We start from the raw sequence: 18,720 nt of genomic DNA, 5'->3' as shown, positions 1-18,720 counted from the left end.
TGTACAAACAAACTTGCATTTAAGTGTTGGGCTGGCTGCAAATGGTTTATTTTGTTGATTTATAAACTGCAGCTACCATCAGAAGAAGAAAATGATCACTACATTTTTGTTTCTGGATATGCTACTGATTGAAAAAGTTCTAAGCACAGGCTTTGCAGATCATAAGAAAAAAATCTGATTATTGGGGGCAAATAAGCCTATAGTTATGAATGTAAAATTGAAGGGAATATCTGTCTTGATCAGGCTAATGAAAAAATGGAGACCCTATAAATTAACATACATATTTTTGTAAAAACTGTTTAAAACTTTAATTTTAAATCATAGATAATAATTTGTTTTTAAAATTAGGAAACATTATTTGACAGATGAGAGAGATATTCTGCACCACAAAATCGATGCTTATAACAGCACACATCTTGTTTGGAATGTTTTGTTGTCAAATGAAAATGTCTGAATGTCTTCTTGCTTTTGAGAAATGCAGTTTGCCATGTTCAATTGTAGCACAGATAAGCAGAGCAAAAATGTCTTGCACGTAAACCAGAATCACAGTTAACTACAGCAAATGCAAAGAATGCCGTTATGTAATTACTGTGATCGTAAGCAGCTTCATGCCAACATACTGCCAGACACATCTTTACCTAAAGTAACAGGGTCATGCAAGCACAATACATGCATTCATGTGTATCTTGTTCAGGTCACTTACATTATGACACCACACTGTATACAAACATACATAAGCAAATCATAATATAAAAAAGGCAGTCAATTATACTATTGCAGACGCAGCCAGTAAAGCCTGCTGGAGTCATGTTTCTTCATTATTTGACATGCACACATTCCCATTGGTCTATATTACCTGTTTCCTTGTCCTCGTCTTTCCTGTTCGCAGTTTGATGTATCTTGCTATTAATTCATTTCGACCTTTTAAGAAGAAAAAAAAAGGAGAGAGGGAGAAATCACATTTTAATGTGTGATGGTCCAGTTGCAATCATTTCAAGCACAATTTGTTTACAACTAGAGGGACAGGTGCTATGACTGTTGCATATTTAATACAAATACAATTACTACTGCCAAGTCTTATGCTTGTGGAAGTTGATACTTGTCAACTAACAATTGTACAAACAATACTTTTCCCGATTACCCAAGGCATTAATCATACTAATGTTTTATGTTTCACATTTTTCACAGCTACTCCCTTTTTTTTTAATGCATCATTTTCTATGCTTGTATGATACAGTTAAATGCATATCAGCTAAATGCATAATTTGGTTAATTACAGTTGTTTATCAACTCAAAATCGGCCGAATACTCTGCATACTTCCATCTAATTTTTTTTTTGCTCCGTTGTACTCAAGATCTATAGTAAGTTACTGTACTATATTACAATGACTTGCAGGCTGTATTTTCATACCATGCTTTGCTAGAAAAATGTTGTTTGTATTGATTACGTAACTTATTTCAAGTGGTTTTATTTTTCTCAGCTTGTACAGTATTATGGTTACTTCTAATAAGTTACTTATAATAAAATATATAAAAATAACTTACAATAACTTAGTTTATGCCGGCTGTTATACACATTATTTTACTTTTTACATTGTGCATTGCCAGAGAGTAATGTTGTTTGCATGAGTGTATAACATATTTGAAGTTGGTTTAATTTTTCTGAACTTGTTCAGTACTTTAAGTTAATTGTAATATAAGGGAAAAATTAAGTTCCGAATGAGATCAAAAGTCGTCCTATAAACCTATTGTTATTGTATCCCCATCGTATCCCCTCACTCCTGTTATCTGCATGACCTCATATCAACATTGGCTGTTTTCAAATCAGCCTGAATGCACACAACCACCTTTTCAAAGTTTAAAAATACACTCGGACAGGTGTCTCAGTGTCGTGTTGATGACCAGAGCCGGTGGGAGGATGGGCCTTGCTTTCTTAGCAGGTATAATTTTGTTAAGGCCTTGCCAACTGCAGGAGATCATGTGACCCAGGCCAAATAAACAGCATCTGGGGATTTTCAATTACAGCCCTTCGCCCAGCATGCCTGCACTGTAATCTCTACCAGATGAGGCTAGGACCTCGCTATTTTCAATAATTCACACACTGTGTACACATAACATGACAATAAGGGCATTCATGCAGACGCCTGATTCGTAGATCAAAGCCCCAAAACAGCCAGCTGTAAGCATGCTTACTGCTGAATAATTCATTCTTTTCACAAGCTTGAAAAAACGCTCAGCAGGACTTGGCAAGCTTGCTTTCTTTCCTGTGTGGTGTGCAAAACAACATTTTGAAAAAGAGGCAGTCAACTTTAAGGACCAGAAATCCCCCCCCCCCTCATATGTAGCAGTAAGTAGTTTGTTTCCTGGAAGAAATACTGTATTTTGCATGGGATCAAAGCAAGAAAACATTGACGATTTGCAACTGCATTTTGGGTCGCTCCAATTAAGTCCTCTTATAATTTTAACAATCTGCACATAACATGAATATCTGAACACCCCCAGATAATCAGGCACACCTTCAACAAGGTAGTTTTGGATAAACTATACTGCCATTCTATTGCCTGTCAAAGTGCGCATAAACCGACTAATTCCAACCTTTAACACGGATTGGCTTTCCCAAAAAAACTAGAACTTGAGATCCAGCAATGAACATTTCAAAAATAAAAAGAAATTAAAAATCGGACTAAAGTTCTAAAGATTTGTGACTATTTCCATTATAATAACAGATCTACAGTTAAGTCAAGAATGGCCTACCACTACTGGCAATAAAAAGAAACCAGTTTTGATCTAAAAGCCACCCTTAACTACTACTTCCACATGCACGCTTTAAATAGATCAAGACTGACTGATATCACACATGCTTGTTTAAACTTGGTGGGAGGTATGTGATCTGAAACAGTCAGGGTTGTTAATCTTGTTCACAAGAACTGTGATCAATGATAAAATAATGCCTTTAAGACTTTTATACTTCTGCTAGTGACCTTTTAAACCTCTTTTTTATACCCCAGCTGTCTGGAGGCACTCCTAAATTGTAGCACCTCCTGCAGGGAGAGGGTGGGACACTAACAGCTTTGAGATTCCCCATTCTGATATCCACCCAGAGGCTGGGCAAAGTGCAAAACCCCCACCCATACTGGCCCCCATCTAAAATCAGAGTACATGACAACCTATCTGGCCATGCAGGAATGGTGACTCAAGGGCTTTGGAAGCAGAGGGTCATCATTCCAGAACACCAGCAAATCATTTTCATTCTTTTTTTTTTTTTTTTTTTTTTTTTTGTTTTAAAAGCATGAGTTTATGTTCAAATTGTACATGTTTCAACAGGGAGTTTATCTAATACCTCTGAATTTATCCTGGATCTATGTGGTTTGGTTTCCAATCATATCACCACACTAACTTATTCACTTCTCCAACAGTATAAAACAATTGCTCTGATTAAATTCTGTCTCACATGAAAAACTGTTTTAACTCTTCAGAGTATTAAAAGGTTCCCTTGTTGTCAGTCAAAGCAGCAGGAAAAGGATTAGATATTTATGACCTGACCCCCATAGTAGTCACATGCTGCTTGGCAGCTGTGAGACCGTGTATTTCATCCACTCTTTTTTTCTGTCATTAAGAATAGCTTCCTCTGAATCTCAATGACCCCAATAGGTCCTAAAGCATATCAATTGCACTCAAACTGGCTGCCTACAAAGAACCAGCAGTACTGCTTTCCCCGGATTGTCCTGTAGCAGCTGATTTTTCATTCAGTAACAAATCCAATTTAGTAGTTACACTAGGCTTCAGCAACACAAAAACAAGAGGTGGTGCAAGTGCTACCTTCTTATTCAGTAGAGACTGTCAGTCAGAGGTGAATAAAAGAAACAGCAGATATACTCATACTATGCCAGTGTTAACCTGAAGTATTACACACATGTGCTAAATCTGGCCACCTTTACAACAGCTGCATGTCACCCTTGTTTTGGATTGGCTTGCTCATTGTAGTCAGAGCAATAGTGTGTTATGAAATGCATTTGTTTAATTGTATAGTTGTATGCTGGTGTCACCAGGATGTTTCAGATTGAGATATTAAATGTCATTGCACCTATTTTAATGAATGAATAATATATTTCACATAATAATAATAACTCTTCCTCAACCATTGAGAAAAGGGATTCTGGAAGTTGAGACAGTCAAGTGTGAGCATCCAGTTTAGAATCACCATGTGCAAAAACAGACAGGTGGTAGTGGGGTGACTCAATGCACTCCTTGTGCACTTATGGGCTGACCGACTGCTTGAGAAGCCAGAGTCTAAAATCTCATTCCTGCCAGTAGCACTAGGATGTGATCTGACCGGATCAGGGATGTGACAGCAATGCTTGATCTCAAGCAACAAATGGTAGCTCCTTTCTTGGAGTCAGCCATTTCCCAGAGGTAGAGACACAGCTGGCAATGATGGATTACCAGTTTAGTTTATTACTGGGTGCCTATCCCAACATGCCTTGCTGCTGCTGACAAGACTATGACCAGAAGAGACTCGTGGTGTCACTGTGTCAAATATCTTGGATCTACATACTGTTGTACAAAACAAAGGCTAGCATCTTGCCTTTGTCAGCTGTGCCTTTTCTTTCTTTACAGCAGGGTCTTGGTAGCTATAGGCTGCCATTGCAGAGAGCTTACTAACCAACAAGGGGTGCTTTTTGATTATACTGTTTTCATAAACCTTGTGGCTGTTAAAGTGGGTTTTTATGGATAAATAAGGTAGGGTGAAAAGACTTATGTTTCCATCCTTTGTGCACAATTTAGATATCAAAAATACTGCTTTGTTTAATTTTTTAGTTTTTTTTTTTTTTTTGTTTGTTTTGTTTTTTTGGGAGGGGGGGAAGTTTTGTTTAAAAAGTCCTCTTGCCTATAGCAGCACTTTTAATAACCCAAAATTACCACAGTCACATCTGGTCCCACGGTCCACAATGATGTAAATTGATTGCACAGAGTTCTGTCTGGCGTGTTTTCAAATTGCGGAATATTCACACACGCAAGGTTCACTTCATGTGGCTTTTCTGTTTTATTCTCGTCCTGCTTTGATTTTAATAGCAGAGTAAAGTCATTTTCAAGAGCAGTACAGACATGTTTTTATTTCGAGAGAAGCCTATCATTAATTCTTATTAGGGCATAATTTCTTGGTGTCATTTGTCACAACAAAAATGAATCACAATTATAAATTTACCCAAACGATTGAACATAATTAAATACACAAAAGTGCAAGATGCCTCCATTCATTTTCAGTCGTTCCCTTGTAATTATACTTTGCTGTTTGCTACAATTATGTATTCTAAAAACTGTTACATTACCAATATATGAGGTTACAGTTCAAGTATTTTTTATTAAAATCAGATATACCTCAAATGCTCTTTGAAACCTACTGTAACTGCAAGATATAGTTTTTAAAGCTATTGCAACAAGTATCACATTATTAGTTTCCTAAATATCTTTGCAAAGAAATGTGCAGTAAACCAAATCTGCTGAAGCTGGTCTTTAAGATATTTGCAGGCTATATTAACAGGTTTGACAACTAAAGACTGCAGATGTATTTTACTGTTAACAAAACACACACAGTCTAGTTACTCTTAAGAACATTTCATTTACTGTTTTCTCCAAGCAATTGTAAATGCAACCCTTTCTTCTGAACTGCAACCAAAAATAATAAAAGGCCTAAATTAGTCACCCGGAAACTCACCCAAATCCTTCCTGTGCACTTCTATAGAGCAACAACTTGAGGATTAAAAAAAAAAAAACAAAAAAAAAAAAAACCCTCATTAGAGCTGGTTGCTAAACAGAGCAATCATCTCCTTGTCTAACATTTCACACTTTAAATCTGTTAAAAGCTTGGACTTAGAATGGTGTTGATCTCTCATGTGCCTTTCAAATGTCCAGTTAGGATCTCTATACAACCCTATTGTTTTTGTCTGATGCTCCTATATTTACATAGCAACAGCAGGCTTAATCCTTTCCGTTCTTTTTCCTCTCCCAGAACCCAATAGCTTAGGCCCCTGGTAGAGTCTAGTTTAAACACAAATCCTCCGAAGGCATTGACAATAGACTGGCTGTCCAGTCATGTGTGATGGATGACTCAAGGGTCTCAAGCTCAGATTTGCATTACAATAGACAAAATCAACAATATGGAGCTTTTTACTCTGAGGTCCCTGGTTCTGCCTATGCCCCAAGAAAGCAGGAAACCTTCCATTTAAAGGAATAACGCTGGGCTTGAAACACAGATGCCCAAGGCTTAAAACACTGTAAACAAAACCTTAAATGTTTAGCAGGAAAAGAAGGAGACACCTGTTGAAATGCTGGTAGAAATCTTGATCCATTCTAAAATGTTAACCGGGAAACTGTGTTTTGTTTTGTTTTTTTAAATGGAGAAAGCGTAAATCGTAAGTATATCTTTAAAATCCCAGCAGTTTGTACTTGAGTTCTTTGCTTGTAAGGTCACAAACCCACTATTAATATCCAAAAAACGTTACCAAGATGTGCTGTCTTCATTTTACTGTAATGTGTGTTTGAGATGACTGCCTTAAACAATTAACTCTGAGCCTTGGGCAATTCATTAATCAGATTTAATACCACATTTGCATTTAACACTGGATTTACTGGATTACTGAACAACTCACATTTTAATATTTTAAACCTCTAGTGCAAATGATAAGCACCCTTTTTATACATTAAAGATCAGCATCTTTCATCAGACTCATTTCAAAACCCTTTCTCCAAAAGAGGGTACTTTAATCTGATTGTATCTTCACCAACTGGAGGTGTCTCCATGCGAAGGTGTGCTAGCCCTGAGGTGGTAATTAAAGCTAAACAGAGCAAAGTGAAGCTCCTTGTGAAAAAGAAAATCCTTTTATTAAAAATAAAATAAAAAATAAAAAAAAAAAGGTCCAAGATCCCACATCTAACTCCAGCCCACCAGCTGGCCACTGAAGGCCACTTAAATGCCTATATTGTGGCCCCTAGGATTTGTTTAAGGAGGAGATCAAGGCCAAAGTCAGAAAGTCTGCAGTCTGTTCCTTGGTGCAAGATGATTGGACAGTCTTGTTGTCATACTAGCACACACCCAGTATTTTTAGAGGGGGATAGATCAAAACCATGGGTCTTCCACCAGCACAGGTTGTTGACATTACTATCCCCTTTGAATGTCTGACCTCTACTACACTCCTTTAGCTTCAGTTCCTCCAGATGAACTCCAGAGTACATTTTGAGGCGGATGTACTACTCAACAGTATCCACTGTCCTGTTGTATTTATGGAATCCATTGACAGACAAATCTCCCACTAATCTTGAGATTTAAATGGGTAATATCCATGCATGTACATATGAAATAAATTGTGGCTGTATTTGTAGAAAATACTCTTTAAAACCTGTCCATCGATATTATTATATGTTGGATATATATATATATATATATATATATATATATATATATATATATATTATATATATATATTTGTGATCGTAAATCTTGAAATTGAATAATTCTGGGCTAGAGAGCTACTGGAAAACATTCACAATGACTGCAGGTCTTGGCCTTGTCCCTAATGAACACCAAGATGCATTGCAAAACCACAAACCTCACTAAACTGGCACTGACTTGGCAAAAAGAAACAGCCACTTAAACTTTTAGAAACGAAATTATATTTAATTAATCTAAGTACTCTATTTTACAGTTAACATGGGTCCTTATTTGGCCACTAACAAACATATATTGTATTACAATATTTTCATTCTGATCACAACCTCAGGGCCTAGAATGTCTATCTGTATAAAGTTACCAGTATCTGTTACTGATCCAAAAATGAAAGTTTATTTCACCACTTAAAAACTTCCATGTATATTACATGTATATATCAAAAAATGTTTTTGCATACAATTAAACTTATATTTTGCTTAATAACACTGTAAACACACATGGCCCCAGCATGTCTAACAACAGAAGGAAATACAGTATGGAACCAATACATATTATATTAACTAAACTGTAATATTTTGTTGGTTCTCGATTTTCATGTCATATTAAAAATCAGTAAGTGTACCAAGATTAATGTCTAGTATCCTGTGCATTAGTTTAACTGCACAGAAAAGACAAGCAATTCCTGACTCGGATCACTCCGCTCCGTCATGTCGACGGTTTCACCTGAGTGTGTTTATGCGACCTGTATCCAAGGAGACAGCTGAGTGACGCTGACTTAGGGTCGTTGCTCACAACGTGCCTCTGCGTAAGCCGGCTCAGGGTCAGATGCGATCACAGCAGAGCAAAACACAAACCAAAGCCATCGCAAAGCCAAACTCTGGAGCAGGCCACTTTTGTCCTAGAAGCTCGAATCCAGCTTAAAAGTGGCTTGTGTAAATGACAGAAGACAACAAACACCTAAGAAATTGTAATGTAGTTTACCCTGCTTGGTTCATTAATGGAAGCTGATTTTCAATGCTTGAAGCCTTCATATATGTTCTCTTCTTTGCACAAACCTGCAAGGAAATATCCAGGTGTTTGGCACCTGCTCTGTTTTCACTCTCCTTAGGAAATGATGCTTTTATTTATTGAGTAGCATACAGACACAAGCTTTATAGGTTTGAAACTGCTGTTGGAAAATGTTGAAGTTTTATTGCAGTTTTTCATTACAAATAAAGAAAAACATTTAATCAGGAACTTTGTTGTGACTGTTTTTCCTCCCCTTAAGAATTATGTTATTAGAATAATCGATAATCGGGATTATTTTCAAATATTGAATCGACTTGTAAAAATGATAATCGCTCATCACTACCTGTAATCAATGAACTGATATCTGCTGTATGCAGTTTCTTATACAGTAGTAAAGTAATGCAAAGTGAATATTTGTAAACATGTATAGGTTTTATTTTGACATGTATATATAGCGCTTACAATTTGTCGATTCCAAAAACATTCTGAAGAAACCTTAAAACAGATGCAATTTATTTGATTGGAAACCACTTGGTATGGTACAATAACAATGTTATTAAATAACGTCTTCCTTCTACAATAAAACCCTGTTATGCTGTGTCTTAAAAAGGAATACATGTGTGGTTTTATGCTAACCAGTTTTGAAAAAAATAAATTAAATAAACACTACAGCATGTACCCAGACCTCGGTCTCTAAATATGTTTTCTATTTATCTGCGTCAGCCTGCGTACAGAATGTACAGTTAAATAACATCTCTTTTTAACCTTTTCAAGACTATTTAAATGTAATGGTACAGCAGGCACCTCTCTTTAGTTCTGTCTGTTCCATAAAAGTGCCACTGGTTTTACTTGAGCAGAGGAATTAAACTGGCCTGCTTATAATGTATTTTGACTTCAGTAATAATCCTTCTGATACAAATTGAAAACGTTGCGGCTTGACCTTTTAAAACAGTGTTGGCATAAATAAACCAGAAAAAAGGATAAAAAACAGTACCAAACTGGTTCATTACTGACCAAGTAACATATCATGGTATATCAATCTAAATATAAAGATGCGCTATAAAACATTACCAGCGAAAGAGACATTTGTCTTGCCAGTATGCACATGCACCAATTATTTGGTTTACTGTTGGGGAGGGGGGGTGGGGGAGGGGTAACTGGCAATAAAAGAAAACCACTAGATTTACACAGCATGTTTTACTTGTTGATTATTCTTGACATACAGTTCCAACATGATTGAAGGCTTTGTCAATTTGCAGTTGAAATTGCGTTTATCTCCTCTCACCACTGCCTGTACTTGACAAGAGGCTAATATAGCCTGCTCCTCCTGGGTCGATTCCAATCTGGCCACTGGGGACCAATTAATATTTTTCAGCATAGCCTGAATCACTCTATCAATTAGGTACGACTAACTATATCATCACATATATTAGTGGTGCGCAAAGTCTATCGGGCTGGAATATGTCTTGCAGCAGAGTGGGATCAAATGAAATCGGCATTGACTCAGACAACTGCTAGAATAATTTCAGAGGATGAGAAGACAAATGCAGTAGCTACTACAAGTCCCCTGAGGAATTGCAAGCAAGCAATTGTAATGTGCTAAGACTGTGCTGGCAGGCGCCCAGCTCTGTTAGTCAGACTCAGGGTTAAATCAATACTTTCAATTTCTCAGGATCAATCTAGTATTAGAGGATGAAGAAAACATGTTAGCAATGGTCAGAACGTGTAAATGAAAAGTCAAACTTCACAGTATATTTTTTTGTTTTATGCGAAAAGGAACTAGTGCGGTTCACCACTTGATCTAACTGGGGAGGGGGTACCGCCCCCGCCCCCATTTAAAGACAAATATCAACAGATATTTGAAACCAACGATCTCATTTTTGGGGGCATTAAAGTTTTTATAGACTAGGTGATCAAAACCATTCAACATGTCACCATTTTACAAATGCATAAGCAAAGTTAACCATTTGTTATTGTGGAACATTTTGAATGCTACATTATTAAGACGCTAGAGTCAGTTGGACCCCACATTTAACTAGCGCAAGAGCCAATCAAAACTGATGCAACCTGAAACCAGCCCAGCATTGCCAAAGAGAAATCTGCAGCCTGTTTCACTCCGACACACCCTAATAACTCCTCTAAAACTCAAACAGCATATCCTACCATTTCCTATAATGTTACCCACCTTGCTAGATTCACAACCTAAATTTCTTTACTAAATACAGTATGTTTTAAGGAGCCTGCACTTTCCCCAATAAATAATAAAGACACAGCAGACAATTATTCATCCCTTCTATATATTTACATTTTCTGCCAAGCTATATCTAAATCTATCATCTATCTACATACGTACACATATATACACATACACTATCCTGAAATGCAAATCTGTTCAGTTTAATATTGACAGCATTAAGTGCATTGTGTTTTAAGATAAGAAAGCAATATAACTGATTGGTTTTACATTGCAACATCTTTGTAATTAACACCCCTGCTGGAGTTGGCCATCTAGTCAAGACACCTGGCATGTAAGCCGACACCTCTGTTGCACTTTCAATGAAAAGTCAAAAACTAAAAAAAACTCATTAATGCATGGTTTGTTCATTACACTACAGCAGGTTCAGGTGGGGAAATTCATTATCCTGCAAAACAGGAAGAAATCATCTGTTTCCACCGTGGCTCAATGCAATATGCAAGTGTTTGCATAGCTTTATGAATGCATAATTTTACAGCTGTTTCTAAACACCTAAGTAAATAAGGGATTAGCAGCAATCTTGGAAAAATGATGCACCTGAAGCAAATTTTTATTTTAGTTTTTTTTATAAACAGGATTACACATAAAACATAAAAAAAATAAGGTTAGTACCTTTTTAAAGCAAAAAATATATATTTAAGTTCAAAAGCTATTTTTATTACTTCAGTTGGAATGCAATATATATATATACTATTATATATATATATATATATATATATATATATATATATATATATATATATATATATAATGATTTAAATGATAATACATATGTTAAAAGATGTCACAATCAAATATATTTATTTTAAATTTATACAGAAATGTCATTGTGTACATCTGTTTTTCAAAGTTTAGCCATTACACGTGAAAGTCATTTCATTTGTTTGGTAAGACAAATCAAAAGCAATGAACAACACTCTTTAAAATTACAGCACTGAATATCATTGCTTGTATTAACCAAACACATTTTCTACACCAACACGGACAAAAAAAGGCATTCAGATCTATTCCAATTTAAATTATATTACACACAAACATTAGAAAACTATGCTGTTTTAGCCTAAGGGAAAAAAGCAATTATCCAGTTAAGGACAGTCATGTGTCAGCTTCAACCAAGCAATGTCTTTCAGTGAAAACTCCAATTATATATATTTTTTTAACATGACAATTCAACAGAAGGAGATGCAACCTCTGAACTCATGATCTCTGACTCTTGAAAACCAAACCCTTCACATTTAACTGCTCATGATTTTCAACTTTGACTTCACATGCCTAACTAGAATGGTCTCAGACTCAAGTACCCTGGCTAAATCCTGGAAATCGATTCAGAATCAGACCCCACACCACACAAACACCTTCTCAAAGGAAGCTTTCCTGGTAGCTTTTTCTGCTTGGTTTACAAACCTTTCCAGGACCTGGTATTACAGCTGCTGGGCTGCTGATCCGGAGTATCTTTGGTGTCTTTTGTGAGAGCTCTCCTTTCACAGGTGTGAAAAGCAATACTGGGCAATAGCCACAAAATATTTGTAAACAACATTAAAATCATGGAGGTGTAATGGATACATAATATCCTGGTTGTTTGCAATGAACATTTGTCTACCAGTCAATTCTTATCACAGCATAAAGTGTGGAAAAAAAATGTTTTTTGCGTTACAGCTGGCCAATTAAAATTATCCAGACAACATAGATCAAACGATATAATCTATTTCAAGACATATTTCATTAGATTTCAATTCAAGATAATATGCAGGACAACCCATTATAATAAGGTACATTTTTCTAGGCCCACCAAACCCTTAAAAAGTATTTTAAAAGGGAAATTGTATCTTTAAGTACACCCCTACTTTACACACTTGGCTTCCTGGATGTAAAAGCTTATGATGAAACACAGATCTGTGTAATTTTTCTTAAAACCAGGTGCAGAGAGATATGGCTACACTGTCAACGTTAGGCATTGTTCAAGTTAACAACACCATGAAACTGAAAGAAAAACACCTCAAGCTTATTTTTTTAAAGGTACATCAACAGGTTCCTTTAAGCCATAGGTCTTTTTTTCTTCCATTTTGTTGGTTCTTTCATAGGCAAGGGACAGCCTGTCTTTAACTTCACACAGACAGCAGCTTTGTTTGTGGCTTTTAAATACAGTGAGTGGGTCGGAAATATCTAAAATCGAAGTAGACAAGGCCTTACTGTGTACAATAAAACAGAATAATCTGACATAGCTGATCTATCATCACTTAGTGTGTTCGACTGGCCTCTTGATGTATTTATGTAGGAGGATTGCATATTAAAACACAAAAGAAAACTAGAATATCTGTGTAGTGTGACCTTGTAATGTAATCGTAGTAAAACTAGGCGTACAAGACCAAACATGTGGTGTTGCTGGCTACACAATGCCAGAGGAAGGATTTTAACTTGTCTTTAGCAACTCCCATCTGAAGTACTTGGTTTAAACTCTCAGTGGACATTTGGTGCCAAGGGAAGTGCGAAGATGAACACACTCTGTCCTCTGAAGTGTGTGCAGTAAGCCACCCAAAAAGGGAAATATTTTTATCCCAAGTAAATTGCAACTTTATCTGCAAATCGTGCTAGTCTATACAGCTTCCATTGCCACAATCATTTTGAACATTTTTCAGATGTTCTTAAATCTTTTTATGTGTGAGCAAAGTTAGTAACTTAATCAACTTTAACTATTCAAAAAGTAATGCACCCTTATCTGCATCAGGATAGCCCTACATTAAACACTAAACATGGACAATATAAAAGATTGGCTTGTATAAATGCATTGCATTCACATTACTACAATGTAATATATGTCCGTCCCCCCCCTCCATTCACCTAAAAAAAAAACGTAGCTCAAAGCAAGGTATACTGTGCTACCTAAAATGCCATTCAAATAACAGGGTTTCCCCCAATGTGCTTGACGTATGAGCAAGCCCTCTCCAAATCAGATTTTTTTTTTTTTTTTCCAGTACAGATAAGTCTGGACAGGCTTGTAAACTCCCATTTACTTATGGTGTGTGAAGTACTTAGAGAGTTGCACGTGCATTTCCCACTGAATAATACCTGCCTTGGAGGGAGTGTTCTAGAACACGAAGGAACAGCTCGGGCATCACGCCAATACGATCCTTGACATCTCTACCCGGATCCAAGGACTGTTTTAATTATGACACTGCAATCCATAGAGCAACTTCTAATAAGCACCAAATAACATAACAACTGTGATAAATATAATAGATTATTTATGCTGTTCTAATGCAGGCATTCACAGTTAGATATATATTTTTTTCTTATTTAGTACTTATTAAAAGCTGTTATAAGGCATAATCTAAATGTACTCCTAGTGCCAAAGTTAGCTAGTTTTAAGGTAGAGACATTATTTACCAGCCATCTGATGGAAATTCAGTTTCAGGTCACCAAAGTAGAATCAACTCCCAAGAGGACGAGCTATTCCTTAGCAGACATTAAAAACATGGAGACCAGCTGCCACACGTTTAAGGATATTATAACCCCTTCCAAACAAACATTAATTTAAATCTAAACTGATAAGAGGTTGCAATGTTAAAACTGGTGGCAATGAGATCAAGCCTCTTAACCACTATGCAAAAGAGCCCATAGAGGACAGAATCCATAATGGCAGTGCCTCACACAACACTGCTCATTGCGGTTGCCTATGGTGGCAAAACAAACTCCCAATTTCTCATGAGGCGACTGGGTAAGAGAACTCGTCACCACATGGGCACACTGCATAAGAACGTTTGGTTCCATCTTCTCAATGCTGCTGTTTTCATAAATAAATATTAATTTGTGTGGTTCTGCTCTCGCAAAAATCACCCAAGATCTATCATGACAATAACATTGATTGACTCAAAATGTACTTTTGAAAACAAACTGTGCCGCACTGCAGCACTTTAGCTGATGTATATCCTATACATTTATTTTATAAATTTTGCCCACTCCTGTCTCTTCATTTTTTTTATCTATTTTTTATTTCTCATGTTTAAAGTATCTTTGTCTGTTAGTACATTATAAATGCTCTTCTTAAAATATATCCTTCAAGCCACAGAAAAACTAAGAAATGCAGACAGAAAGCCCAAAAGTCACCAAGCAGATGGCCACTTCACACATTGTAAAAGTAGTTAGAGCTAATAAGTTAGGCTCCTTCATTTACTCGGCTGTCACGATGCACCAAACACACTCTGTGCTAATTTCAAGCAAATTAAAAGTTTGACAAAAACATCTAAGTTTGTTGGTTGGACGGCTCGTTTGTATCCCAACACACAAAGGCTGGACACAGTTAGGTTCCACAACCTTTTTCTATCTGTAAATACTGACCACACCTACACTAGAAATCAGGACTAAAGAGCAGTGTTTACAATGCAGCTACCACAGTGCTTCTGCTGTCTTCACAATTAACCTCTAAATCCAGGCAGAGAGCCAGCTCAAATGAGACTCAAAGCAGCAAAAAGCCCTTCAGGTAAACAGTATGATAAGCTTAGCTGCAAAAATTAGACATTGTTTTGAACTAAGATGCAGTTGCTATAGAGACAGTTGCTAATTAACTGTATTCAGCCAACAGAACAAAGGGCTTAAGGGCACTCAGGACTGCGTTTCTCATAGTGAGCAATGCATAACATCTTACGCAATCCACAAGTCTCTCATTGCTAAAATACCTGAGCCTTTGCTTCGGTTGCAGATGCCATAAGAACAAGAGATGTCAAGCAAAATACTTTGTTCGAAATGAACAGAAATGTACTCATTACTGCTTTGTTGTGATGTTTCAGCTGCATGTTTTTTTTATTTTTTTTTAAAGAAAAAAAATGAGATTACCTGTTAAATATACAATACCATGCCATCAAAGGAATCTTGCTACTTTTGAAAGGATCTGAATTTAGAAACTACAAGCATGCATCTAGTATCTAAGGGTATTTAAAGAGCACGTAACAGAGTTCTGAAAAATATAGCGTTACACATCCCCATGTGTTGCTATAACTGTTTAAATATTATACTTGTAATTTTAATTAACATCCTGACAGCTTTTTACTCTTATAAAATTTTAAAGTCTGTTTCAAAGCCCTTTTTAAAATGCCCGCTCTAGCGCGGATTACTGCCCACATTGTCAAACAGGTAACACAGCAATAGTGATCCATCTTGTGGTACGGGGTTTTTTTTTTTTTTTTTTTTGTTTGTTGTTTGTTTTTTCGCTCTTCCTGCAGTGATTTAGTGGGCAGATCTCAAACCCCAGTGCACTAGAGCAGACATTTTGAAACAAGCTTTGAAACAGACTTTAAAAGTTATAAGTGTAAAAATCAGGATGTTAACAATGAAAATAAAATTACAGGTACATTATTTAAACAGTTGCAGAAACACAAGGGGATGTAGAATGCTATTTTTTTTTTTTTGAAACCCTGCTACTTGTTCTAAGTGTTTCTAAAAATTGACGTGCTTAAGAAAGGTACACCAAGAATAAAATGCAAAGCAACACTAAGTTACCATAAAATCATAGAGAAGAAGGGAAAGAATCACTACAATTTGGTGACAGTGATCAGTGCTGTGATTAACATGTGAAGTCTTGTAAAACACCAGAAGGAATAGTGTTTATTAGCCTCAACAGTCTGAGGAACTGACTGATTGATTGCAGGGCTGTTTAAGCAGAAACCGTTTGGCAATGTATGAATACTATAAATCACAGGTTAAATGTCATTCAAATGCACAAATTCAAGCTTTTGATTTCTGCAATGCATATTACATAAACAAAAATTGTCGTATTAAAATCCTTTACCAAATCAGTATGCATAACAACTCTACATGGCGCTGCTGCCGTGTATGTTGCAGGGTATAGTATCAGTAAAATATGTACTGAATACCTAGGGTACAAGACAGTGTAAGAGAAGTGCTATGGTAGAATATGTTTGAAAACATACAAAAAGTATGCTAACAATAAATTTTAACTGAGCACCGTCTGCCCCTCCCCCCTACAGCTCGTGTTTTCCAGAGTCAAACCTTTAATTTCTTAATTCGCCACCTTGACAGCAAAGCGTTTATAGTGTAAGCTGTATTGTACGACAAGTCTCAAAACCCCTCTGCTGTGTGGGATTTTTTTGTTAAATGTCCAGACAACCAAAACAAAAAGTTGAATGCAAACTGTGCAAGCGACCAATCTCTAGGGTCACTTGACAGTGTAAGTTCATATTATTAATATTTTTATTTGTAGTAAAATGTAACTGACAAACTGCAACTGTTGAATAAAAGATTTGTTTTACCCAAGACCACTGCAGTTGGGGCTGCTGCAATGCAAGCTTAATGTATATAAAACCACAAGCAGCAGCAAACGAAGGTGCGAACTATCCTTCAGTAACGTGTTCCGAACCTTCGAAGGTCAAAACGTATCCCTTTGTTGCAGTCCTAATTGGTTGGTTGTTTGGCTGATTGAAATAAAAAAAAAATGTACTAAAGAGGCCACAATTCTTTACCTACAAAATCAAGAACATTTGATAGAAATATTTATAATAAATAACCCAGGACTTCAGGAAAATGAAATCCTTGACCTTGACTGATCTTCCAATGAACAAGAAGTTAAATGTAATCATCAGTTCCATGCTGAACTGAAATACTACAATTCTATTAATTCTGAGGTTTCAAGGTAAAATAAGGAAGAAAAAAATATCCATTATTAAAGTTCAATGCATAAAATAAAAACCTGGCCAGTGTTCATTATTTTATTTATTTATGTATTTATTTAAAAACACAGGTGAGCAACTTGCATTCAGTCTTAGGAAACCTTGATAAAGCTTCAGATATTATTACAGATATTTTCAGACAGATCTATTCACAAGGACAGCTTGCAAAAATGTGATTCCTGGTAATTCACCTCTGTTCCAAGACAGGAAAAGAGAAAGCAGTTTTCATTTGCATTTTGCATAGAAACATAATAGCGAGCTTATTGTATGTTTTCTGTAACTACATAATTCTAATCCTACATGTGTACAGTGTTCCATCAATGCAGATTGTATTGTATTGTATTTTGTAAAACTGTGTACTGAAACACTAGATAACAAACATAAATAAAAATTGCTATCTATCACACTACATTAATTAGTTACAATCTTTAATTTCAATCCTTACATTTAAAAATAAATTGCATGTTACTCATTATTGACAACATAGTATCAACTGAAAATATATAATGTATATCCTAAAAGCAGAAGGCTGGTTTGGAAATACAAACATGAGGTGTGAGAGGATTGAGGCTTCTTCAGGTCAGAAAATATTCAATGTGTAAGGCTTTGGATTTAATTGTCTGCACTTCAGTGTTATAAAGTGAACGCTAACGTTGATTATACACACAGCCAAATCAGTTTACAATATTCAAAACTAGGATTAAAATATCCCTGTACCTTTTTTTTTTTTTTTTTTTTTTTAATCCTGTCTTCATTTCAGTAGACAAGCAGAGACAAGAAGCAGTTTAAACTCTGGAGGCTGTTGGCGAGACCACACTCCTTAACATGCAATACAGTTATAGTTTAATTGATGAACTTCAAGGCCTATTTTTATTTTTTACAGTATGGCTGAAGCGCATTTTAATAGCTGGGGCTCAAATGAAGTGCTCCTAAAATGCCAAGGCGATTTTTATACCTGTGTACCCAGTAAATTAAACATTGTTACAATGTAGTTCAGACATGTGCTGCTCACTGTGTTTCTTTAACACACTGCATGCCATATGTATTAATCCATTGTCTACCTTCAAATCCAGCCCAAAGTTACTGTTCCACAACTTTTTACAAATTATTATTCATTACATTTCCCAGTGCCAATTACTAAATGGAATGTTTTCAATCATAAACTGTTTGCATCTGATTTTAAAATTTCCTACAAAATGATGGCGCTGCATATTTAAAGCTAACCATTTAAAACTTACAAAGCAAATGTATTTATTTTACTTTAATCCTGTGCAGACTGAGCATATTTTTTTGGCAAACACAATGCACTGGGGATCTGTGGTCTAAAATCT

General features: G+C 36.0%; 2 protein-coding genes across 2 annotated transcripts in view; one reads left to right on the top strand and one right to left on the bottom strand.

Annotated features, from left to right (window-relative positions):
* Nucleotides 1-18,720, top strand: part of LOC121294939 — a 126,150-nt gene that overhangs the window by 91,359 nt on the left and 16,071 nt on the right. The gene's annotated exons all lie outside the window — the stretch shown is intronic.
* LOC121294938 (transcriptional enhancer factor TEF-1-like) overlaps nt 1-18,720 on the bottom strand; it is a 31,326-nt gene that overhangs the window by 11,859 nt on the left and 747 nt on the right. Inside the window, exon 2 of the mRNA XM_041219159.1 lies at nt 857-921. Within this exon, the coding sequence (XP_041075093.1) occupies nt 857-921 (65 nt within the window). The remainder of the gene's footprint in view (nt 1-856; nt 922-18,720) is intronic.

This window comes from Polyodon spathula, chromosome 19 (genome assembly GCF_017654505.1).
Source record: "Polyodon spathula isolate WHYD16114869_AA chromosome 19, ASM1765450v1, whole genome shotgun sequence".
NCBI classification, from domain to species: domain Eukaryota; kingdom Metazoa; phylum Chordata; class Actinopteri; order Acipenseriformes; family Polyodontidae; genus Polyodon; species Polyodon spathula.
The sequence above is the reverse complement of the archived record's forward strand: the minus strand, read 5'-3'. Positions and strand labels throughout refer to the sequence as shown.